This window comes from Vanessa atalanta, chromosome 23 (assembly GCF_905147765.1).
Source record: "Vanessa atalanta chromosome 23, ilVanAtal1.2, whole genome shotgun sequence".
In the NCBI taxonomy this organism is placed as follows: Eukaryota; Metazoa; Arthropoda; class Insecta; order Lepidoptera; family Nymphalidae; genus Vanessa; species Vanessa atalanta.
Genome location: NC_061893.1, coordinates 843787 through 869702, shown reverse-complemented (window position 1 = coordinate 869702; position 25916 = coordinate 843787). Strand labels below are relative to the sequence as shown.

Sequence of the window (25916 nt, the reverse complement as noted above, 5' to 3'; positions counted from 1 at the left end):
CACACTCACCCTTCAAACCGAATCACAACAATACTGAGTTTTATTTATTAATGTTTTTTTTTTTTTTAAGAAACAATATAATTTCAATGGCAAAGTGAAAATAAGGCACAGCTATAAATTATCCATAGGAAAACATATTTCGATACTAATATCGCAGGTTCAAATCCGTGCAAGATTTTTTAACCGCACCTGCGATAAAATATAATTATTAGCACCAAAAGTCTAAACGTACCTTTAATTATTGTATTTTTTTTATTTTAGCATATTTTAGAAAAAAAAAAACTTCATGATATTATCAGTGTCAAATTGAGAGTGAAAATTGCGAGCAGGGACGAGCTAATAAGTTTTTTTAAATAATTTTCCTCAAGCAAAATGTATCAAACTTAATTGAATTAATCTATGAATCATAACTAACACGAAACAGACGAATGAAGGAATGTTTTGTTAGATCATATGCACGATGCGACAAAACTATTTATAGATTTAACGAGCGAAGCACGCAACTTTGTCCGTTTGGTTGTTGGATTTTATTTAAATAAAATATGCTCGCGACTTCGGGCGCGTTTGAATTTAACAAAAAAGTTTTATTCAGTTCGCAGATTTTACTATAACTTATTAATTAAATAAATTATTATTATTATTATTATAATTCTGTATTAGGCAGCTTTTGTGATATTAAGTCGTTGGTGGGAGGCACCCGACGTGATGGCGGAGTGGTTGCATGCGCGCGGCATGCGCGCCGTACTGGACAGTAGTTGTACATTGCAACGTGACTTTATTATTGTTTTATATATAATTCTAAAATAAAAGTAGTAATTTACTCCCTATTACAATCAGCTATCTGCCAGTGAAAGTCCCGTCAAAATTGGTCCAGCTGTTCCAGAGATTATCCGGGACAAACAGACAGACAGACAAAAATTGTAAAAAATGTTATTTTTGTTATGTACCGTGTATACATACATATGCATTTAGTAAAAAGCGGTCATTTTAATATTACAAAGAGACACTCCAATTTTATTATATGTATAGATTATTAAAACTCTAAGAACTCATAATTTCAGGCGCTATCTGCTATTTATTTTCATGTTGTAATAGGCTGAAGCCTGGTAAGAGGTCACCTTCGCCCATAGACATTGGGGCTGTAAGAAATAGTAACCATTCTTTATATCAAACCAATGGGCAATTTTATGTCCCGTTCTATTGTAGTTACACTGACACACTCTTCAAACCGGACACAAAAATACTAAGTATTTCTGTTTTGCAGTAGAATATCTGATGAGTGGGTAACTTCACCCACAGGCTTGCTCAAAACCTAAACACTTAATGTTTTTATTTTTAGCAGAACGATAGGTAAACTAATATCTTACCTGATGGTAAGTATCTCTATCCATAGACATTTGAATTATAAGAAGTATTACGACATTGTCAACGCCATTGTTTTTTAATTAATATCATTTTGTCTTAGTACATGAACGTCATACCCAGTTATTAATACTGACCTCAGTTACTATTATTAAAGTTGGTCTTGGTATGCATGTATTTAAATGAACCACATTTATTATTACTGCTTTCGAGGTTCACAAACAAACTTATTATATTTTATTTTATACAAACAGACACGTTCGATTATTTTATTATATATATTCGAATTTCAAAACGTTAACAAGTGTTATCTAAATGTTTTCCGGTTTTCGCTAACTAAACATTATGTTCAATGACGCGCACGCTAATCCTAAACAAGTTTATCAGAATAAACAGACGGGTAGACATGTCTCGTGAGACTCGTTACTCAGATACATTATATGAGGTATTGTATGAGGCTTAAAAGATCTTAATATGGCAACATTTACATTGCAAAAAGTAAACATTGATGTTGAGTGGGTAGATAATACCCCATTGCTGGGCAAATCCTTCCTCATCTTTTGAGAAAGTTTCCCTCGGTCATGTTTCATTTCCGCTCGGTATGGAAATTAAACATGACATGATAAAGACACATGCACCCCCCCCCCCCCATGTGCCTGTATCTGGTTTAAGAAAATTCAAGGAAATTAAATATAAGGCGTCGAAATCTAAAATTAGTGAAACGAATTTACTAAAAAAAGAGATTTTTTTCGTGAATCGGTGACTGACAAAAAAAAGTTTTGGACAATTTTGATAGTTGATAGATAGATCTTTATAATTGTATGCAAACATACCGATTCCGAACAACCTTGATTCCGCGAACTAACAAGAATATAACATTCATTAATTAAAAAAAAAATCGATCGTAAATCATTCTGATGCTTCACGAGTAAAATTAAATATTCTACTCCACGTATATTAACATAATGTTTTAAAAATAGGTCTAAATTTTAAAACACTGACTCTAAATCTTCTTGTTTTTTTCCCTGTCCTTATACCAAACTATTTGTTGCTACTGTTCTCCTTTATCGTGGTCTGATTGTTTACAGCCGTCTCTCTCAAATCCCTCTTCACACACCACAGTAACAGCCTGTAAATTTCCTGTAAGGTTTGGGGCCTATTCGACTACGCTGCTCCAATGCGGGTTGGTGGATATAATTTCGTTTAAATCAGACATATGTTTTCTAATAAATAAACACAAATTAAGCACATAAAATGCAGTGATACTGGTTTGGGTTTGAAACCGCAATCATCGGTTAAGATGCACGCGTTCTAACCGCTCAGTCATCTCGGCTCAATTAACACACTCCATCCGCATATTCTTCGGTCATCCCCTTCGGTCTCCCCACCATCCCTCTACACTCATACTTAACATATTCGATCTTTTAGTTACAAATCTCAAAAACAAAAGACTGAATATTAAAAGACAAACAAAAATACCATTGTTCAATACTATTGTATATCTTGATTGGGTTCGTATTTGTAAAGCTTAGGGTTTTAAAAAAGTTCCAAAATAATTTCAAATACACCTTCTTTTTATCGCCCCAGTAGTCATTGAGATTCAACGCCAAGTGCTAAGATTCTTGCAGTCATTATTTGTCCAGTACTTAGTTTTAATTTTATTATAAGTCCTTTATAAAAAATATAACTAAAGTTACGGACGTAACGAATAGTAATCAAATTATTGGCAATCTTTTCATACCGTATTCTTAAGGCGAATTTAATTTCATACTTATAATATTATAAGGAAAATGTTTTAACGTGTAATTTCGTAACACAAGATACACTTGGCCGCGTTTTTGGGGAAGAACATAATTCCACCTATACCAACAATAATTATATACAGCCTTTTCCAATGGAAGTAGGAAAAAAGATAAAAAAACCTTAGATTTACGTATTTCATGCGATTTGCTAATAACTCAGCTATATTGTACACTGCTATGAGTTTATGGTGAATATATCTTTATTTATAATACAACACTATTACACTTAACTACTTATTTCCACTTTAATTTTACTTCCGAAATTCCGATAATAGTTTCGTCGACGTTCAAAATGCCATTTTTTCGCAAATCCATAGTGAATATCATAGATTATCAAGCTTTTGATCAATGATATTGCGTCAATTTGCTGTCAAATGTTTAATTGGCTTTTTCCTCTTATATTTGGAATATAGTGTATATTATATGAAAAATGGAAATTACTTACAGGATTTTCTTACAAAGTAATAAAATTATTATTGCTTATCGGTAAATGCAAGGTTATTGGAAAATACAATATATATTAATAAGGAGTTTATATGAAATCGTTTAAAAAGTTGGAAATTAACTTACATCAACTTGTCCATTCCATACAAAAGAATAGTAATCTTCGAAAATATTTTTTTTAATGCAATAGGTAGGCGGCTGGGCACTTGATAGTTCTCACCACCATAGACATCGACGCTGTAAGAACTAATAATCATTCCTCACATGACACCAAGGCGCCACCAACCTTGGGAGTAAAGATGTTATGTCCTTTGTGCCTGTAGATTGGCTCACTCTAAAGTAAAGTGTTCTGAGAAGCCACCGAAGGGACGGAGAGGGTACCGTTGCTTCCGGCAAGTCCCACATACCACTTCACATGACACAATGCGTAACGTGATTTTCCAGCGAAATCGAAGCTATTTTTATCAATGATAACTGAAACGTAAACGTAAACGTGTTACAGTGTAACACTACCTCCGGTTCCGAAAATAGATTCTACCGACAAGAACCGGCAAGAAACTCAGTAGTTAGGTACTCTTTTCCACAATTTTGATTATATCCTGCATAGAAAACAACAAATACTAAGTCCAAGTTTTTTATCATTAATATAATCTTGTATTGAGTGCCTTGTAAGATATGCCTTATTTATCAATTTTGTAACAGGCCAAGTATAAATAAATAAGAATCGAAAAGTAGCTTAATGTTTAATCTTTTTTCAAGTTAATTAATAAACATCAAACATAAAGATCTTGTACAGAAGGATTAAATCGTTTTAGCAAAATACTGAGAAATAAAAAATATATAGGTATATCTCCAAACAGACAATCCATCCAATAATTGATGTACTCAACGCGTTTTTATAATTATTCATATCGAAGTCAGCGGTGAAGGTTATCGTGAGAAAACCTGTACGGATCAAAAATTAAAGACCAGAGGAATTTCACGCCTAGGTACCAACTACTCACTATTTATGTCATAACTAGTTTGATACGCTTTTAACAGTTTAGGAACCAGTTTTATACAATTGACATAACGTCTTCGCCCTCATGGACGGCTATTTGACTGTGAATCAATCGTTTGATGTACGTTTTAAAATGGCACTGGACCGTTTTGTCTAGGCGTATTCATACATTATATCACATCACATAGCTGATGTCCTTAGGATTGGTGATGGCATACTATCAAATGTCATACTATCCCGTATACTTAAGTACATAAAATCCAAAAATATATGATCGTCGGATTAAACTATTTATATTCCTTGTCGCAAACTTTTGACCATGCCATGAAGAAATTTGCGTAGTTGTTATATTATTTTTTATTGAATGGCTAGGTGGACGGAAAATTGAGCGATCACATAGTGGTCATTAATGCGCCGTAAAAAAAACGAATACCATACTATCAAGTCTATCAAGATACATAATCTAAAACTTGTATTGTGATGCTGCCTATTAATGAAACAGCAGGCACACTAAATTAATATATACAAATAAAATACACCAAAGGCACAGGCAAGATTTTTGTATATATATCAGAAAAATGAAGCTGTTATATAATTTAGGCACATATTTTAATTCACAGCAACACCCAATGATGGTCCGAGTTTTTTTCGCAATATTGGATAGGATTACTATTAAAATAGAAAAATTAAACACACCAGGGTTCCAATTCTAGTAATAAATAGACAGTTTATTGCAATCGAATCGACGTAATCGCTGCCCTTTAGAGTACCTTGAAAATCAGCGATTCTTCGAACCCAATTTTACTTGGGCTCGGCGCAGCTTAATGAATTAATGATCAAGTAGTACATACCTACTGTGTTTATTTTTATTTCTTTTTTTTTTAACTTTTTATAATTGTGCCATGTCCTAAATAAACTTTTCTTTCTTTCTTTACCTAAAAGAACGATTTTACGTTACGTAAAAGGCAACGATCTAGTCGCGGTTCGGTCAAAATTGGATCGAAATAAAATGGGAATCGTATCGTAGCCGATATAAATAAGTGGAATTGATAATTAGTTACAATTATTATTAGATATATTCGAAGTTAAATTAGAACAGAATCTATAAAATCTATATATAATTATAATTTTGCTAACGTTATCATTTCCATGATGACGTAGTCACAGCCACGCGGAACTCATGTGGAATAGCGGATTTATCATAAAACAAAAAGATACGTTTTGTTTGATATTTTTAATCTCACTCAAATCTCTTAAAATATTTATACAAATAGCGTTTAAACGAATACTGTAGTTTATTTGTATATTTAATTTAAAATATTTTTAATGACTTTGAAACATTATTTACTGTTATTAAAGTACTCGTAATTTGTGTTTGTTTATGTTTTAATGTTTAAGTAAATTGCAGTTTAAGCATTGGGCAAATAAAATTGTTTGAAATAATAAGGAAATATTTGGGCATTTGGTAAAACGTATCAGATAGGCGGGCAAACGGGCCACCTGACGGTAAGAAGTAAGTACCAACTTTGGGAACTGAGATGACATGTCCCTTGTGCCTGTAGTTATACTTGCACACTAACCCTCAAAACTGGAACTTCTATAAATTAGTCAGGAGCTTCGACAAGCACCAAGCCGAGCACACTGGAGCATCAGAAATGTGTATGAAACAAGGCCTAGACAGTTGTCAACGAGTTTGCTATTCACGACTTATACGAAGAGATCTGTGTCATCATTTCCAACTGAAAAATGATTGGAGTTTAAAATGTTGTGGAAATTTTTAGTAGCAACTGAGCGTTAGGTATTCTGGTACTTAAAGTATCTAATCGTGCGTCTAAACTCCGGTCTTTTCAATGAATTATAAGAGTGCAGCAATAGAATCCACTAGTGTTTTCACCCAAACTTGCTCACTTACTTTCCCTATTTATTATACATATATTATAATTATAATGAATGAAAAAACAAAGTATATAAGTCAGTGTGGGCCACGTCTTACAAGAAGACGCCAAAATGTATTCAAGCAGAATGTAAAAAATGGCACGGGCAACTGTGAGCCCGTGGATGTTGTTAAATTAATAATTTAAAAAAAATATTATATCACCTCAGTGTTTGCTGATATAATTGGAGTTAGGAAGACAATACGGTTTTACAACAGGATCACAGAAAGCGATCAAAATGCTTCTGTTGCCAAATTTAAAAAAATTGTGAAGGAACGCTTGTGTGCGAAAGGGTACCTACTATACAATTAGTGAGTTTATGATTGATAGCACACCTTGGGAATTAAACGATCGCGTCCTGGCTATTTCCTATTCAACATATTTACTTGATTAGATTGACAAAAAAAAAGACCCGCTGAGTTTCTTTCGCCGGTTCTTCTTAGGTTCTTCTTAGGGTGTTTCCTTTTCCAAACCGGTGGTGTTTAATTTGACTATCAATAAGTAAGTGTTACATTACATTACATTAGCAGCCTGTAAATTTCCCACTGCTGGGCTAAGGCCTCCTCTCCCTTGAGGAGAAGGTTTGGAGCATATTCCACCACGCTGCTCCAATGCGGGTTGGTGGAATATGTGTATAAGTAAGCGTAATGCTTCTATATTTAATAAAGGAATTTGAGTTTGAATATTATTATCAATATTTATAAGCATATCGATTAAAAATCTGAGTTATCACTGAACAGAATCGCATATAACAAGATGTAGGTTACCTTTGATTGAGGTAGGTATCCTTTGACTTTCACTCAACAAGCATTGTTTAATTTTAGATCTTATAGATGATTACTACTCAATATGGACGTATTTTTGACATTATCAACAAATTAACCGCTTTAATTGACGTTGAAAACTCGTGACTTTTATCATAAACAACGATTCACTCCGTTTTTTAGTTCCAATTAATTTTATTTGTTTGTGTTAATATTGTATAATAAACATACAAATCAACACAGCATGGTTTAAATAGTGTGTTAAAACGTTCAAAGGTCAGCGCTGCCTTAAGGACTTAGCAGACGTGGCTTGTCCATTAATTATATCATTCTACCATCAAGACTCAATTTTCATTTGTTCTGAGCATAACAACATGTGCTCTAAAATTGCGCATTTTAAAAACCTAAAATTGAACAAAAAAAATTACGAACCAGTAATATTTTACTGTAATTAATATTTATTTTTACGTTCAAGGAGTTCAGGCAGGCTTTTCCGCCACGGTTATCTTAATGATACAATAAAAAGGGCTCTTGCCACCATCGACGTTTCTGCTCTTACTGAGCCTCGTGGAATTGAAGCCTCGTCGTGATGATGGTAAGAGACCTGATGGATTAACATTGGTTCCCTGGGAACGAGGACGGGCCCTTGTGTGGGACGCTACATGCGTTGACACGTTGGCCCCGTCTCATATCCGAGAAACAATGTTAAGATCCGGTGCCGCTGCGGAAAAAGCTGAAGCAAAAAAAGATTAAATATTCGTGTCTTACGTCAAATTACTTTTTTGTCCCCTTTTTTGGCCCTTGGAGTAATGGTGCAAAAGGCTTCATCAAAAGTATAACACCTCGCCTTATTGCCTCCATTAGTGATAGGAGGGCTGGTTCGTTTTTAACACAGAGGATCGGATTTGCGATTCAACGGGGAAATGCTGCTAGTATTCATGCCACCGTTCCACGCGGTCAAGATTTATACAGTAACTATTTTTAATTCATATTTGTATAAATTTTAAGCACTTAATGTTATCAATTCTTATAACAAAAAAAAATTACGTTATTTTAATAATTATCTTTCTTTTGTAATATATATTTTTTTATCGTATTAGTTGTTAAATTGTTTTAAGTGTAACATAGTTGTAAATTTTAAATATGTATGATGTTGATGTACCTATAAATATATAAATAAAAATATTACGTATTACTGTGTCGATTCAAAAAGGAATGAGAAAGAGTACCTATTATAAATTTTTTTAGATCCGAGAAAAGATGAACCGAAGTACTGCGTCAGAGACTAAGATCTTATAGATGTCTTCTGCCAAATCCCACATTATGGAATGTGGGATTTGGCAGAAGTCATGTAAAACTTTTAGTATAATTTATTTAATTTTTTTGAATTGTGATTTTAATACGTAATTCATCGTAAATCACGTAGACATATATTTTGAATGATAACCAAAAATATACATGTCTTTTCATGACCGATGAATGATGAAGTCAACGTGATATCATTTTAAATTCCCAAGATCTTGATGACACGATCTCAGGATGGAACGAGTAAATGACGGAAGATGATAGTGGGTGGTTCAGTGACGTGCGTCGTGGGAGTGATTGGAGTTCCGTTGTGTTACGTAAATAGTTAAGCGATTGTGAATTATGGATTAAAAAATGTTTAAACAATAGACATACCATCAAGTGTTTTATTTCACACCAAAAAGGCTTAAAAAAACATTGAATATAAGTTTATAATATATTATTAATAAGTAAAGAAAAAAATTGGGCGTAATTGAACGCATCACAGATGTGAAGCATCGCAATTGATGGTTATTGGAATCATTTATAATTAAACAAAACAAAAATAAATTTGGAGTAAAATAAATGGCATAGATTGGCGGACGTGGACATGGGCCACCTGATGGTGTGGAGGGCGACGGAAAGACATGGCACAGAAGAGCGTCCTACCGTTCGTCGTCGTTCGTCGGTATACGAGTCGGTAGTACCCGCAAGGCATCCAATAGTTTCACAACCAATAAAACAACACACTCACTAACAAGAACGTTCTTTTTGAATTCTTATTTATTTTTCATTTTATTAAAAAAAACTTAATAAATAAGCTACCTCATGCAAAAATATTAAAAATATAACTCTTTAGCTTTCTATGTATACTTCTAGATAGTGTAAAACAAAATCCCTTCTCACCGTCTGTACGCTTAGATCTATTAAACTACTCAACAGATTTATTGCGGTTTTCATCAATTTGTTTTTGATAATGTTATGTATGTACGCAAAAACATAAATGATTTTCCCAGAAATTGTGACGTACATTCTGTTAACACTAGGAACAAGAATAAACTTGTTACTCCAAGTACCCGATTACACAGGGTTAGTAACTCGTTTTTGGGGCTATGTATACGTTTTTACAACAGGATCCCAGAAAACGTTCAAAATTATTCAATTATAAAATTTAAAAGAATCGTTAAAGAGCGTTTGTGTGCTAAAGGATATTACAACACTAATGACTTTTTAGTTGACTGCACACCTTGGGAATGAAATGATCGCCTCCAGGCTGTTTCAAATAACTAAAATATAATTATCATTGTGCATGGAAAATGGTTAAAAAAAAATAAAAAAATATATCCCGCTGAGTTTCTTTCGCCGGTTCTTCTCAGGTCTGAGGTGCTAAATTCCGAACCGGTGGTAGATTTTTGACAATCAATAAGGAAGTGTAAACACTTCTATATTGAATAAAGATTTTTGACTTTGACTTGACTTTGAATAACAGAGTGATTCGAAGGGAAGATTTTTTAGTAGAGAAAGTCGAGAATTTCAACCTTCCTAGCCAGAAAAAATCAACATTTTTTCTTTTGTCTGTTATGTAGAACAAATAAATATAACATTAACAGCCTGTAAATTTTGCCACTGCTGTTCTAAGGCCTCCTCTCCCTTTAAGGAGAAGGTTTGGAGCATCCAACCCACATGTGACAGAATTTCGGCTCTAAATATATAAAAGTAATAATAATCTCAAAGATGAATATAGACCCTTATTATACCCGGTATGAAGCCGGGACGGGTAGCTGGTTAGTAGATATATAAAGGTTCTCATTTATTGTTTATAAAACCCCTATAGGTACATATATATAAACGTTGTTTAATGTTTCAATTGTCTATCGTGTAATAATTCTAATGAACTTTTAAATCCTATACTTAAGAATACTATAGGCAATTATGATGATTTAAGTTGAAACGAGCAAGGCTAACGATTCTAAAACTGCACGCTTATCCACATAACATATTACAATCCTCTACACAAATGTAATTTACAATGTATTGTATATTAACTATGCCTCGCGATTTAACGCGATATGTATTTTTTTAATGTATAATTATAGGCTTACTCTATTCCAACCGTAAAAGGACAAAAGCCCAATAAACGACATTTGACGGCAATTTGACGCGCTATCATTGGTCGAGAGCTTGACTAATCTATGATATTCACTATGGATTTGCGAAAAAATGTCGCTTTGAACGTCGATACTCTTATCGGAATTTTGGAAATAAAATGAAAATGAAAATAAGTAAGTCTTTGTAATAGTGTTGTATTATAAGTAAAGATATATTAATCATAAACTATTATTTGCAAATCGCATGAAATACTTAAATCTAGGTAAGGTTTGTTTATTTTTATTCCTACTTCCATTGGAATGGGCGAACGGACAAATATGGTAAGTACCCGTAGACATTAGCACTGTAATAAATAATAACCATTCTTTAATCACACCAGATGGGCTAGCACAAAGCCCTACCACAGGCAAAGGTCTTAAATTAATCTGTAAATTTATTCAACTTGCACGCAAGCAATGCTGCGGGTAACAGCTAGTACATAATATTATACATAAAGAAAAATGTTACGCTTTCTAGAACTAGCAATGTATATTCAGCATTATTTAAAGTTACAAGAATCATTTCCTGTGTGTTTATATTTTACATACGTTTTTAAGTATTCGGCCAAATACAGATTCAATATTCAGTATAAAAAAAAAAAAAAACAGTAATCGAATATTCGTGGCATCTCATTATATTTTTTATCCTACCAAAAAGAAATGTATCGGAAAAACGAGAAAAAAATATATTTATTTCCTCTATCTATATGGGTAAAGGCCTAGATCTTAATAGTCGTTAAACTTAAAAAAACATTACTGACACATATTTATTATGAAAATAAATTAAAACAAATATTAGCCGACACAGAAAAGTAGGTTAAAAGATTATAATTTCGTATTGTAACTGTACAAGTACTGATAGAATCATAATCTTAAGAATATGCGTGTTCAATACACATGTCCAACGTCTGGGTTTGAGCGAAATTTATTCTACTTTAAATAGAATCATACAATGTTTCCTTCACAGCAGAGCTCAAGATGAAGCCAAACTCGAGACAGGTCAGAAGATATGTTTAGGGTTTCGACTTACCGGCAACAGATAGACGACCAGATGGAATCCTTGTGTCTAGAGTAATAAAAACCAGAGAGTTATCTATACTAATGAAAATAAAACATATAATCGGATAACTTCTTTATTACAAATAACAATTATAATAATTTATATACATTGTCTGTTCGTTTATAATCATGAGTACATTTCTAGAATAAAATTAAAATGCTATTCAATTATATAATACAGCTGCTTTATCACACTTAGAATAAAATAATAAATTAAAAAAAAAGCTAAACATAAATTTTGTCTTATTTAATTATAAGGGCAACCCTGGCTGGGAGCATTGACCTGTATTGTAACATTCAAACATTACACAAGTGAGAACAATTTAGAACTTTTATGATACAATTTGTCGGTCATTGTTAAAACAACTGACTTCAGTCGCACCTGCAAGCCCCCCAGTGTTGCGATGTCCATGGTAAGTGACCACACTTACCACCAAAAGAGCCTTTTGCTCGTTTGTCACATATTACAAAAAATAAATAAATTTATACATTGCAACCGAATGCTCAAATCGTATGTTTAATAACATAACATCCATAGAATTGCTTGAAATTTCATAAGAGTTTTTATTATGGTTTAATTATAATCTTATTTTAAGTGTGAAACAGCCATATTACATTACAAATCGATGACTGATATTATACAATTAAAGCAGTAACATTTCATCTCTACACTATTCTTACTCTATTAAGGTGAACTAACAAATATATATGCATCCCTTTTCAACATACTTTCGAAGAAGTATCGTTCCATCTCTTTCGCGCAACAATATTTGTCAGTTCTTTGAACACTGTATGTAGAGACAAGTGTTATAACTTTCAGAGTATTTTTACTATATAAAAAAAAAAATTACAATGTTCATTATGGTCTACAAATACGTCATTTTTTTAAATCTATAACACGGCCACAGATAAAAAATATCGATTTACAATATCAAATCTAAATTTAAATAATTTACATATGTATAAAAATTTTATAAGGCACTATGTATTGTCTTAAATACGTTATTAGAATATACAATGTAATCTTAGGTAACAACATATTACAAGGCATTATGACCTTTATTTTAATGATATAAAATTTAAAATAGCGTCTAACTAAATGACTCAATAGGGTTAAGTTACGGTTCCGTATGTATTGGAAGACAATTTTACTAGTGAGACGTTCAAATAAATTAATCACATTGATGTTCACTAAGAATTATATATTCAATCTGAATATATATTATAGATTTTCTCGAGCAACATTTTTACTTGTCAAACATTAAAACACTTTTAACAATATTTAAATTCAGCTGGTAGTGGGGGGGGGGGTGATCTTGCTATTAAATTTTAAACAATATCCCCCTGCCAATTAAGATGAAACTTTGCAAATACTTTTGGTTCTGCATACAATACAATATAGAATACTAATTACTGCATTTAGTTAAAAATTATCATCAAATAAAAGTTCATTTTTTTATTCCACTGTAGCTTATTATAGAATGAAGTAAATCAACTTGGTAACTTTAGTATATGGCACTAATTTTCATGAGTCTTATTATCGGAATAATATTATATCAAATTTCACGGAACCCTAAATTGCAACGTCTTATCTTTACATTTTTTAACATATTTGAGTTTATTTAAAGAATAAATACTGTCAATATTATTTTTAATGAAATTATTTCAGCTTTGTGGACCTTTTTTGGCTAACGGTACCTATATACAGGATGATTAAAACTATTGAAAGACGCTTATTAGTAACATAAGCTATAAGTATGACATGTGTCCTATTTATCATTACATCAAGTCGTTTAAAAAAATAAAGTATTTTCGCATCGTCTTCATTCAAGTTAAGAATATTTTAATGAGGCATTTTACAGCATCTTCCATCCTGTTTACTCAGCCTGAATAATATGAGAACTACTGATAAAAACGTTAAAAGTTGCAATACGATTACTGAACCTAAATATTTGACAGATTTGTCTCTTAAATTTAACCTTCGTCTTGTTCTTGGAATCATTTTATATACTTAACGTTTTATAAGAAGTAGTGAATCAAACATGTGTACAAACAAACAAACAAGTGAGCAAATCGTGACGTCACAACACACAACATAAAAAGTAAATCATACAAATACAATTTAAAATGTTCACGTAGAAGCCGAATCAGTACTTTTTTAATATAGCGTTTAAATATGTTATTTATGGACATAATATTTGTGTCACTTCTTAAATATAATAAAAATTTGAAAATCTTTCTTTGGAGCAATGGCATCTTAACTTTTTCGTATCACATATAAAAAATACTTTTGAAATTAAAACTCAATTTAGTTATATTATAATTTTCGGTGGTCTATCCAGTTTCAAGGCTTAATTCTCAACATTATAACTATTCACGTTCGGAAAGGAAAACATCCTGAGGAAACCTGTATCAGATGATATCCATTATACCACAGTGAGGTGTGGTGGTTAATCACTAAACATTCTCCTTAAGATGAGAGAAACTATGCCCAACAATGATATTTCCTCCTACTAAGCTATTCACGTAATTATATCACCTGATCACATTTAATAGTATGTAATGATATTAAAATTAGTTTTACATGACGTTACGTCACGTTTATGTGACGAATAAAAAGACCCGTCTTAAAGCCAGCACACGTTAAATAATATTTTCATAGCTTTTCTATTTAGTAATTGTGCAACTCCTTGTTATAAAAAAATATGTTATAAATGTTCCTAATATATTCAAACGGTGAATTAAAATTTATTATTCGTAATAAAAATTGTGGCTGTTGTTTTTTATATAAATATAAGAACGTATTAATAAATAACTTATGTAATATATAAGCGTGGTAACGACTATATACTATTGAATAAGCTTTATTAATTATAGAATCAAGGTTATTACGTAGCACGATATTTATCGTTCATTAAATTCTGAATCCCATTAGAGTATTCCTCAAAGTGTATCAAAGTATTAAAACGTAATTTTGGTCTCTATCAATTGTAAAGTCCATAATAATCTCGTACATACACCACTCCCCTGTTAACAGTTTCATTATATTATATACAGATAATATAAACATGTCATCCGTGACTACGTTTGTATCTTGTGATTGAACAATTATTTAAGGCTAGGCCTTATGTTTCAATACCTTTGCCGTATCGACGACGTCTGAACTAAAGCTTATTAACAATGTGGGAGTCCTATTTAAATGACCTTATGCGTTCTGATTTCTCTTCTTAGGGGGAGGTGTCGGCGCTTTCTCATTACTAGGTGGTAACTTTTCACATGTATTTCTTCTCCTGGACTGGTAGAGGTAGGAGTTCCTAGGCGATATGACTAGGTCGTAGTTGTGTCTGACTGGCAGGTTCAGTTCTTGGTTGTTGTTCTCTGCGTCTAATTCTAGACTTCTGTGCGATTGCTTCTGAGGTAACGGTGGGGGTTCTTCGTCATCTTGGTTGGAGTCTGTCGTTCCTGTAATCAGGAACTATATGAAAACTGGCTGCCAGTCACTACTTCTTAGATTATTTTTAATAGTAAAAATAAGCAAAAAATTTAATATTACAAAAAGATAAAATATTTTTTTTTAAGGGCAACATCAAACCACCAGATCCAACTATAACTAAGAACCATCCAGGAAAACCATAACAACAAACAAAAAAGACATCAAAATCAATGAATTAACGCTTATGAGAAAAAATACGAACACACACCAGATTTTTTTCAAGATTAAATCTATATAATGGTATTATCAGCGCTGGAGAACATTGTAATTTAATTACATAAAGAATTATGATAGAATAGGATTAATTATATTCATATATCAATATAATACTATGATCATTTATGTTATTTTTATTTAAGACTAATAGTACTAGATTATAGAACATGCATGCCAGTTCCATGTAGTTAATCTTGTCCCTTGACCTTTATGGCAATGCTTCCCTTCTCAAGCTTATAGTGTGACATTATAAGCAGGTAGGTCAGGCTCAATAAATGGACTACCTAACTCAAAACCACGAAGCGGTTTAGTAGTTAGTCAAACGGAAACAATACACTGTTACTAAAAACTACAACACGCCTTAAAAAAAGCAATCCCTCAAGCCAACCCAAGAAGAATTGACGATATACTTTTGTTTCATAAGAATCTTTATTTCATACTTTTAAAAAGATCCTTACAAAATTAACAAGTTAATAGCACATCTAAGGCATAAAACGATCGATTCTATGTCGTTTATACGTAATAAATAATTATTGCATACAAAAACTGGTGTAAAAATAATAATATCAACGGACTTTGTTTCGTCGGTTCTTCTCACTAAATCAATTTTATTTAAGTTCAAATTTTAAAGTTTCAAGAGTTATATTATTTGTAGTTTTTGTATTTTATAAATATGTTATTTTATAAGTTGCATAGTATTATAAAGAAAATTATCCTTTTCTTGAAGTAAAAGTACTTTAAATTTATCTTTCAGAGGTACAAAGTACTAAGGTTTGTCTATGAAATTATTGGTGAATTGTCGTAATCATTCGAGTTGTCATTGCGTCTTGGAACAGAAAGATGACTATAAATAAAGTAAATATACCAAAAGTACGTGCAAACATGCATTAAACGGTGCAACAGTTAGTAAACAACGAGCATACGGCCCGATGGCAAATGGATACCGTCGCCCATGGACACCGTCGTTAAAATACAGAAATTACGTACAATTATAAATGTACACAATGTCAGGCTGCGATGGTGCATGCGGGTAGGTAATGGATTTTTGAACAAGAAAATAGTGAAATCCCAGGACATAGGTAGTGAAGGTACAGACCCAGCGAGTCTCTGTTGGAGGGCGTCTCGGAGGGCGGCAGGCTGGCGCGCGAGCGCTGCGGCCGCGAGCACACGAGCTGCGGACACACCTCCGCTACACTAGCGCGCCACACTACCGCCGCCACTCGCGCGCGTATGGCGACCCTCAATATATTTAACCTACTTCTGAGCCCGCTTTTAAGTTCTAACATTTTTCGTGTCTCGTTGGTACATGATTTTTAAACTTTGGGGATAAAATATATATATGAAACCTAGAACTCAAAAAGGGCCCCGAGAAGTCCCGCCATATTTATAACTTACTATTTTTTTTTTAATGTCATATATAGGTTGACTGGCAAGTAGCCCTTTTGATAATAACTGGTCCCCGGTACCCATAGACATGGATACTTTAAGGATATAAATAAAATTAATATTATTTATTATTCCTCATATCATCGAGGTGCGTACCTAATGCGTCGAGGTGAGCTAAGATGTTATGTCCCCTGCGCCTTTAGTTACACCGGCTCATTCACCCTCGGAACACAACAATACTGAGTATTACTGTTTAGCGATGACAGGTTGTCCCTACCTAGACGGGCTTGCACAGAGATCCCTACTACCAAGTTATTACGACAATAATAACAATCACTTTTATCAGCGTAAAATTTAATACTGTGATTCGCGCTTCGGAACTCTCGTACTTCGTTATTGTAGTTCGTCTTTAAATAACTTTACGGTTTATAATAAAAACAAATAACATAACTGACTTAAATAAAAATATTGGAGTCCATTCCACGAGCCGAACTCCGAGGGACCAAAATCCTTGCACCTCATTGGTCGATGGCTACGGCTAGAGGTAAGCGAGACGACTCCGACATAACTATCATGAAATGATCTGGCAAATAAACGTCAGCCACATTGACCAATGAGCGCACAAGGGTTATTTCCTTTTGGATTTAATTACGTGGAAAGAACGATAAGTTGCAATAAGTACTCAGTAGATTTATTCTGTACCACGAGCGTAAAATTTCAGAACGTGATTTACATTTACATATAAGTATAAAATTTATTATCATAGTTGTAATTGTATAAATCTTATTGTAAGTCTAAGTCGAATCACTGTGCACATGTTATGGTACTTACAATTTCAGTGATAACATATTTAAGGCAACTTTTCGAACGATATTCGAACACCTTTGCTCTCATCAACTATGGCTTAGTGATAATATTAATAATCGTTTAATTTTAACAGACAGTTAGTTTCCTTTAAGTCATTACTAATATTTTACCTCCTGTCTCAACTCCCTTAACGGAGACGCTGACGTGTCGCACAGGGAGCTGATGTTGTTACTGCTGGTGTTGTTGCTGCTTAGACTGTTGTTGTTGACGGTACTGTTGCTGAGAGAGTTGTTGTTGTTGACTGCATTGTTGCAGAGAGTGGGGTTGAAGGCGCTGTTGATGGCGTTGTTGATCGCGCTGTGAATGTTACCGTTGGCGCTGTTGGAGGTGTACCACTGACTACCGCTCGACTGTAGGCTCACTTCACTCTGCAAATATTCAAAACGTACTTTATAATATTAATTATTATAATAATTTGATGTTAAAGTCAGTCAATAAACAAATACTGTTATTGGCTAAATAGTATTGTAGTCTGACTACCTGTTTTACCTTCTGGCTTACAATCCGAGGTTCTGAGTTCATGACAATAAAAGTAATTGGATTTTTCTACCGAGATATTCTCAGCACCAGAGTAGTTTTTTTTGTGGAAACTTGCATTCATGTACTGTACTTCACAATGCACGTAAAGCCATTGATTCTGGGTTTGAAGCCTCGAATTACGTGAGCGAGGGAGTAACTCCTGCTCAATGTAGTCTTCGTGACCGGCCGCCGTGACTTGCACTTGAGGAACATTAGTCTCAAATATAAAGGCTTTGGAGACATTATTATGAGTTATAATATTACCGACCTTTCTACTCCGCTTCTTATGTCGAGGCGTTAAAGTACCGCTGCTGCTGTTTCTGGAACAAATGTTGTAGAATATTATTACTATGTCATTTTTATACAACATATTATTGGGATAAGAAATAAATTCGTCCAGCATCAGATATTTTAGAGTTTATGTTTACAATAAATTTACTTGGTGATAGGGCTTCGTGCAAGCCCGTCTGGGTAGGTACCACCCACTCATCAGATATTCTACTGTCAAACAGCAGTACTCTGTATTGTTGTGTTCCGGTTAGAAGAGTGAGTGAGCCAGTGTAATCACAGGCACAAGGGACATAACATTCCCGAGGTTGGTGGCGCATAAGTGATGTAAGGAGTGGTTAATATTTGTTACAGTGCCTTTGTCTATGGGCGGTGGTGAACACTTACCATCAGGTGGCCCATATGCACGTCCGCCAACCGAGCCCATAAAAAAAAAAGAAATATTACACGATTAAATAGAAATAAACTTAAAATTTATCTACATAATCTTTACGTGGGTATTACTTAAAATCGGGTGGCCCATTTACGAATCTATCTATTTGCAATAATACTTTTTATGAAATTATATATTTGTTACAATTTCCTATAATAGAATGATTAGAATATGTTGATGTGTGTTCATTACCTCGTCCAATTAATTGCGGAATTCAGTTTAAACTTCGACTTCGGTGTTGTCCTGTGAAAAAATAAATAACGAATATTATTTATGATGCCAAAAATAAACTCTTCTACAATTTATTCGCTTAGTTTTGTAAAAAAAAAATACAATCTAAAACAATATCTTGCGTAATGACAGATCTCTTTAACGTTATGTTTAAATAAACGACAACTGTATGTATAAATATAATATTCAGTTTTAAATTTATTTCGAAACCAGTTGTAGCGTGCTCGATTCCGTCAAAGGTCGCATAAAATATATCACTCACTCGTTTCCGGTAGATATATCCGATATGCGGTTCGAAGGGTTCCTGGGTTCGATCTCGGCGCTGTCCCGCAGATTCGTGCGCAGCGTGACCTCCGGCGACGATATGCTCTCGGTCTCGAACTCGCACATCTGCGGACACGAAGCAAACGGGGCGTGAGCGTGAGCGTGGCGGGCGCGGGCGGTGCGGGCGGCACTCACCCGGCGGCCGTAGCGCTGGTGCACGTGGTGCTGCACGCGGCGGAAGCACGCCGCCAGGTGCGCATGCAGCTCGCGCACGGGCTCGCGCGACGCGTGCACGTCCAGGCCTGCCGACGAGCTCACAGGTGAGATGTGTCGCGAGAGGCGGGGCGGCGCGGCGGGCGGCACTCACCGTGCTTGAGCAGCGGCACCTGGTCGGCGATGTGGTCGCGCAGGCGCTGCAGCAGCGCGGCGTGCTGCGGCCGGCGCGCCTCGTACGCCGCCGTCAGGAAGGCGCGCTCGTAGTGCACCAGCCCGCCCTGCACGGCCGAGTCCAGGATGCCTGCGGGCCATATTCCCTGGTTAGGCGAACTATATGCTAACTATTATACATAGTTGTAGCCGTGTTTAGGGGGTCGGTCGTCAGGTATTAGCCATGAAAAAGCTAAATTCGATATTGTGGTTCAGCCGTGAAAGAATAACAAACAGATTTAAATGATCCGGTATTTTAATAATGCAATAACCTTGCAGTCTCATAGTGAGCGGATGTAGCGGCGCGTCGGGTGACTTGGCCTCCTGGATGATGGCCTTCAGCTCCTTGTTGGTCTGCTCCATGGTCTCGACGGCCACCTCCAGCGGACACACCCAGTACGTGCGGGTCGACACCACAGGGAACCAACGGAGGATGCCTAGAAACAATTTAAACTCTTATTAATCACATTTTGAACAGAAAACTTTTTTAATTGACAATGTTGTGACTAACACATACCTAATTATGTAACTTTAGAAATATTCTTAACATACTTATGTTTTATGTAGTGGTATAAGATATTACAATTTTGTTTTAATATAGGTGATCAGTTAAATGCTATAATTTTATCAGGTATGTTATGGAACTCCGTAGCCGAAACTATCGGATATCCGAATTAAAAATCTATCCGAAAACGTAACGTATATATATATATATATATATATATATATATAACCTAATATATATTTAACGGTGTCGGTTACGTTTTCGGATAGATTTTTAATTCGGATATCCGATAGTTTCGGCTACGGAGTTCCATAACATACCTGATAAAATTATAGCATTTAACTGATATATATATATATGTATATATATATAGCCTAATATTCGCAACTCAACCTATTAAATTTTTACGAATATTAGGGTATTTGAAACCGGTAAAATTTTAATCATATATCCAGAAGGCTCCTGAAATTGATGACATTAAAAAATCCATATATATGCCCAATCGGTCAGCCAATCGAACGATGTCAAACTATTAACAGATATCCAAACATGTATTCATACGGGTACGGGCATCTTACCGGGTAATGTGTCACTTATTTCCAACTCGGTTCTCTCCAACCAACGAGTCGCAAACTCGTTCGCTCCGGACAAGTCGTCCGTTGAGTCTGTTATTGAATCTTCTGAAAAAATAATATAACAACGAATTATTATATACATATAAACAAAGGGCGTGACGCTTTATGTCGTTTGTATATACTGTATTAGCCGCTTAATAACTGATATTTTATTTATTGTGTTCTAGAGCGGTCTGTCATTTTTTTTTTTTTAATTATTGCGTGCTGAATTTAATAACTGGTAAAAAATAGCTTTAAATATTGTTTCTCTTTCAGGTATGTTCAATAATAGTTTGTAAAATTGTTAAAATTATGGTATAATAAAATCCTCTCTTTTCAGAGCAACTCAATTCGGCTATTATTTTGAACCATAATATTATTTAAACACCAAGTGTATGTAATAGATAGGTACCACTCACTGATTCGATATTCTACCGTCAAACTTTAATACTTAGTAGTGTTATGGTCTGGATTTTAGGGTGAGTTAGCCAATGGAACTACATAACATCTTAGTTTTTGGTGGCGCATTGATTACGTAAGATTATTAAAATTTCATATGGCACTAATGTCTATACGCAATTGTTAATTTAAACGCGCATCTACCGATATAACAATAAAAAAAAGTATAAAAATATATCCTCAACCTCTAATTCTACAGCCGAAAAAAACGTTCAAAATTATTCAATTATAAAATTCAAAAGAATCGTTAAAGAGTGTGTGCTAAAGGATATTACAACACTAATGACTTTTTAGTTGACTGCACACCTTGGGAATGAAATGATCGCCTCCAGGCTGTTTCAAATAACTAAAATATTATTATTATTGTACATGCAAAATGGAAAAAAAAAATATCTGGCTGAGTTTCTTTCGCCGGTTCTTCTCAGGTCCGAGGTGTTAATTTCCGAACCGGTGGTAGATTTTTGACTATCAATAAGCAAGTGTAAACATTTCTATATTGAATAAAGATTTTGACTTTGACCATCACGTTTCATATTAAATAGACAATAGGAGAGGGACAGCCTATTCCTGTTCTTGTTCAACAGTGGGACTGTTTGGCAAAAATCGCCTCTCCCTTTTTGAGGTGACTGTTTGGTAGCTCACTCTACCGATGTGCTTCAATGTAGTACTAATGTATTTAAATTGGTGGATACACTTGACAGATTCTTATCCAACAAGTGAAGCTTTCCTCACGATGTTTTCCTTCGTCGTCGGGATTTAAATACAAATTAAGCAATTATAAATACAAATTAAGCACATAAAACGCACACACACACAATACAAGATTAACACGTTCTATATATTAATTTCGAAAAAAAATACTACAAACCTTGTCTATGGAAGGGTCTAGAAAATACGAACTTCTTGACGTTGTTGTGTTCGTAGTATCTTATAATTTGTTCGTCACCCGTTTTACCGAATTTGTTTTTCCATATGTCATCTATTATCGGCGTTACCGCGTTTATTTGTAAATCTGATTCGCATTCAGGTTATTAATAGCTTAGTCAAGATAGTTATATATATTAACCCACCCCCTCCCCTCTCACACGCGACAAACCACGGACGGAAACTATATGTACTGTATGCTATATCATGTGTATTTTCAAAAAATGATTTTGTGAATATGTGTTTGTGTGTTAACTCAAGCAATATACCAATACATACATATATATTTTCTTATTTATAATATCGAATATTTCCTTTCCAAGTATTGTAGTTATTTGCAATATTAGGTTTATGTTTATCAATAGGTAAAGTCATATTATCTGATGTTTTAAAAGGATACACTGTCCATCCGACTCGGTGATGTCCTCGCCCGGCTCGTCCAGCTTGAGCAGCACCTCCGCCTCGGGCCACTCGTCCAGCATGCGCTCCTTGAAGTTGTGCAGCATGTCACAGTCGTTGCCGCGGTACACGAATCCCTAGAATTGAAAAATAAAGTAATAGGACTCTCGTTTTAAATGTTTCGAATATATTCAAATGTCAACCGGCAGTTCTTAGTTCAATACAGAACACACCTTGGGGTGGCGCAGGTGCGGCGGGAACCCGCGGCCGAGGTAGCGCACGCGGAAGTACACGGGGCGCGGCCGCGGCGCCGCCAGCGCCAGCCGGTGCAGGCGCGCCAGCTGCTCGTGCAGCGCCGCCAGCGTGCCGTGCGCCGCGCCGCGCTCGTCGCACACGCGCACCAGCTCCTGCGCCAGCCGCACGGCCAGCTCCCACTGCCGCCCCTCCTCCAGCAGCGCCACCGCCTCGGTGTACAGCGCCGACTGCGAGCGACGCAAGGGAACGAGTCGTAAGTGCAGGCGTCGGCGAGCGAGATCGCCGAGCCGGGCGGGCTCACCTTGAGCTGGAAGTGCGTGTCGTGGTGCGGGTGCGTGGGGTGGCGCAGGCGCGGCGGCAGCGGCTCGTCGCTCCAGAGCAGCAGCTTGGCGTGCAGGCACAGCGTGAGGCCGGCCTCGGGCGCGTGCGCGGCGCCGGCGTGCAGCGCGGCCAGGCGGTGCACGTAGCGGATGTACATGTGCGGGCGCTCGATCTGCTCGTAGAAGCGCAGCACGCCCGACACGAGGTAGAGGCGGCGCGCGACGGGCGCGGCGCGGTACTGCAGCAGCGCGTCCAGCTGGCGCGCCGCGGCCGCCACCAGCGCCGGCCCGCCCGGCAGCCGCGCCGCGCCCGCCAGCGCGCCGCACAGCGACACGAAGCTGGCCCGCCACGCCGCGTCGCCGCGCCCCGCCTCCGCCAGCACGTCCAGCTTGTCGATGAGCGCGTTCTCGAAGGCGCGCATGTTGCCCGCGCCGCCCTCTGCGAAGGCGTCGCAGTGTTTCAGGGCGGCCCCGGTCGCGCACGTGCGGCCGGCCGGCGCTCCTTACCCGTGTCCGAGGTGTGCTTGTACTCGGTCTGCATCATGTCGAAGAACAGCGGGATTATGATGTTCCGTACCTCCTCGACCCGAAGGAAACTCACTTCCAAGAACGTGCCGACGAGGTGTGGGATGAAGAACCGCTTGTGCTCCTCTGTGCGAGTAGTTCACGATTCATTAAATAAAATTAAATATAATATCAGTAATGTATAAACGTAAGAAATATTAAAAATATATAACTGTAGAAGCAAAGTAAAATTACTTTCTTTAAAGGTGTCTTTCTTATGGGCAAAAACCACCTCTTATCTTGATAGAAAATTTGAAAGCTTATTTCACCACGTAACTAATATTGAGATAGATTTTATCCCAGATGCAGACTGACAGATGCCAGATTTCCGTCGATGCAGTCCTACACCGAAACTTACCTAAACTGAACCACATATCGGCGAGGAGCGTCGCAGCTTTCCGCCGAATGTCCCCGTAGAGCATGGTCGCCCTCTGGCGCCTGGAGGTCGGTAGCGTCTCCAGCTGTATGGGCGGCGACGAAGCCACGGCCCCCAGCGTGTTGAACCAGTCCTGGAGCGTCAAGTGCACCGCCGACACCACCTCGGGGTCCGAGTCGTCGATGGACACCAGCTGTTCGCGGAGCGTGGTGGACAACAACCTGGTGATAATTAATGTTAGATATATACATTCCATTGCAATACATTTCAAGCTTTTATTTATTTGAATATTACACAGACTGAGACACGGTTATAAAATAAAGGGCGTATGTGCCGGCACAGTGTCAAATTGAATTCATATATGCGGTCATATATACAGCTGACAAAAAATTCTCGTACATATTACTTTTATACATAACCTCACCAAAAAAAGCGAGGCAGGATGGGACAACACGTACTCAGTACCACAAAGTACATTAGGGGTAACAGCAGAGGTCACCCCACCGCAGTGCAACAGAGGGACCGTGCTCTGGAGCTACCTCCATGATCACAGTGCCCACTAAGCCAGATAAGTATGATTAAAAGGCTTTGCGTGACATTGTGGCGCAGGAGGCTTCTTCCAACTTACCTCAGGGCGTGTAGCATGACGTAGTGCTGCAGGTGCAACATATCGGCCCAGTGCGGTCTGAACACCGGTCGCTGCAGCAACGCCATCATCAACGCCAGAGCGTCCGACACTAGAGTGTTCGCCTTGCCAGAGGATTCCGCATCCAGGGACTTCATAACGACTACGTATTGTTCTTCGGACATCTGGCGGACCATGTCTAGAAGGACGCAGATTAATTTGCGCTGGAAAGAAATCATATGTTACAATATTTAAAACATGGTGAAGATCTGACTTGTGCTAAAGTAAATCGCAGCTGCAAATACATCATATAATAAGCATTATTTGATAAAATTAAATGTTGATAGACATCTTCTAGTAGTATGGCAGTTTATATCTAAGTTATAATTTTGCAAGAATATAGTAACAGCGACGATTTCAATAATCAAAAAATAAAAACAATTAATAATGTTTACCAGTAAAGGATCATCAGCCGGCGTTCCTTCCTCTTTATTTCTCTCTTTCATCATCGTCGCTGCGATTCTCAGCACAGTGGGCAGCAGCGACCTAGCCAGTTCGCCTCTATCCGCCTCGACGGGACCGACGTCGTCCCGCGCCAGCAGCGACACGACCTCCCCCAACGTCTCCACGCAGAGCTCCACCTGAATTGTGACTTTATTGTGTTAATTGTACGATTTTTTATGCTTATTGAAATAATTTAATTTGCAATCAAGAAAATACAGAATTTAATATAAATACAGTGCTCGATAGTAATTGTGTGTTGTATCGAAAAACATCCTTGAGACTAACCTTCACTTCCACTTCGAGAAGGCTGCGTTAAAACCATATTTGTAGTTATAATTTTCATTTAAATTACATACTATTTAAATGGTTGCTTTTTTTTTAATTATTTCTATATTTTATAAATTTTATGAATTTAAAAATCAATATTATATCTTAAGATTATTTAGCAAATT

General features: G+C 36.3%; 1 protein-coding gene across 3 annotated transcripts in view; it reads right to left on the bottom strand.

Moving 5' to 3' along the window:
• Positions 1 to 12907: 12907 nt before the first annotated feature.
• Positions 12908 to 25916, bottom strand: part of LOC125073237 (dedicator of cytokinesis protein 1) — a 49418-nt gene continuing 36409 nt past the window's right edge. For 2 of the 3 annotated variants that reach the window (XM_047683985.1, XM_047683987.1), the window contains 18 exons: positions 25416 to 25601; positions 24964 to 25184; positions 24318 to 24556; positions 23903 to 24046; positions 23377 to 23834; positions 23054 to 23302; positions 22822 to 22957; positions 22366 to 22509; positions 21003 to 21104; positions 20192 to 20356; positions 19861 to 20010; positions 19689 to 19795; positions 19492 to 19619; positions 19191 to 19241; positions 18546 to 18597; positions 17869 to 18126; positions 16602 to 16677; positions 12908 to 15258 (listed from right to left, as the gene is read on the bottom strand). In XM_047683985.1, coding sequence (XP_047539941.1) covers positions 15002 to 15258; positions 16602 to 16677; positions 17869 to 18126; positions 18546 to 18597; positions 19191 to 19241; positions 19492 to 19619; positions 19689 to 19795; positions 19861 to 20010; positions 20192 to 20356; positions 21003 to 21104; positions 22366 to 22509; positions 22822 to 22957; positions 23054 to 23302; positions 23377 to 23834; positions 23903 to 24046; positions 24318 to 24556; positions 24964 to 25184; positions 25416 to 25601 — 3123 coding nt within the window. In that variant the 3' untranslated portion in view covers positions 12908 to 15001. The remainder of the gene's footprint in view (positions 15259 to 16601; positions 16678 to 17868; positions 18127 to 18545; positions 18598 to 19190; positions 19242 to 19491; positions 19620 to 19688; positions 19796 to 19860; positions 20011 to 20191; positions 20357 to 21002; positions 21105 to 22365; positions 22510 to 22821; positions 22958 to 23053; positions 23303 to 23376; positions 23835 to 23902; positions 24047 to 24317; positions 24557 to 24963; positions 25185 to 25415; positions 25602 to 25916) is intronic. The other variant, XM_047683986.1, reaches the window with a different exon arrangement.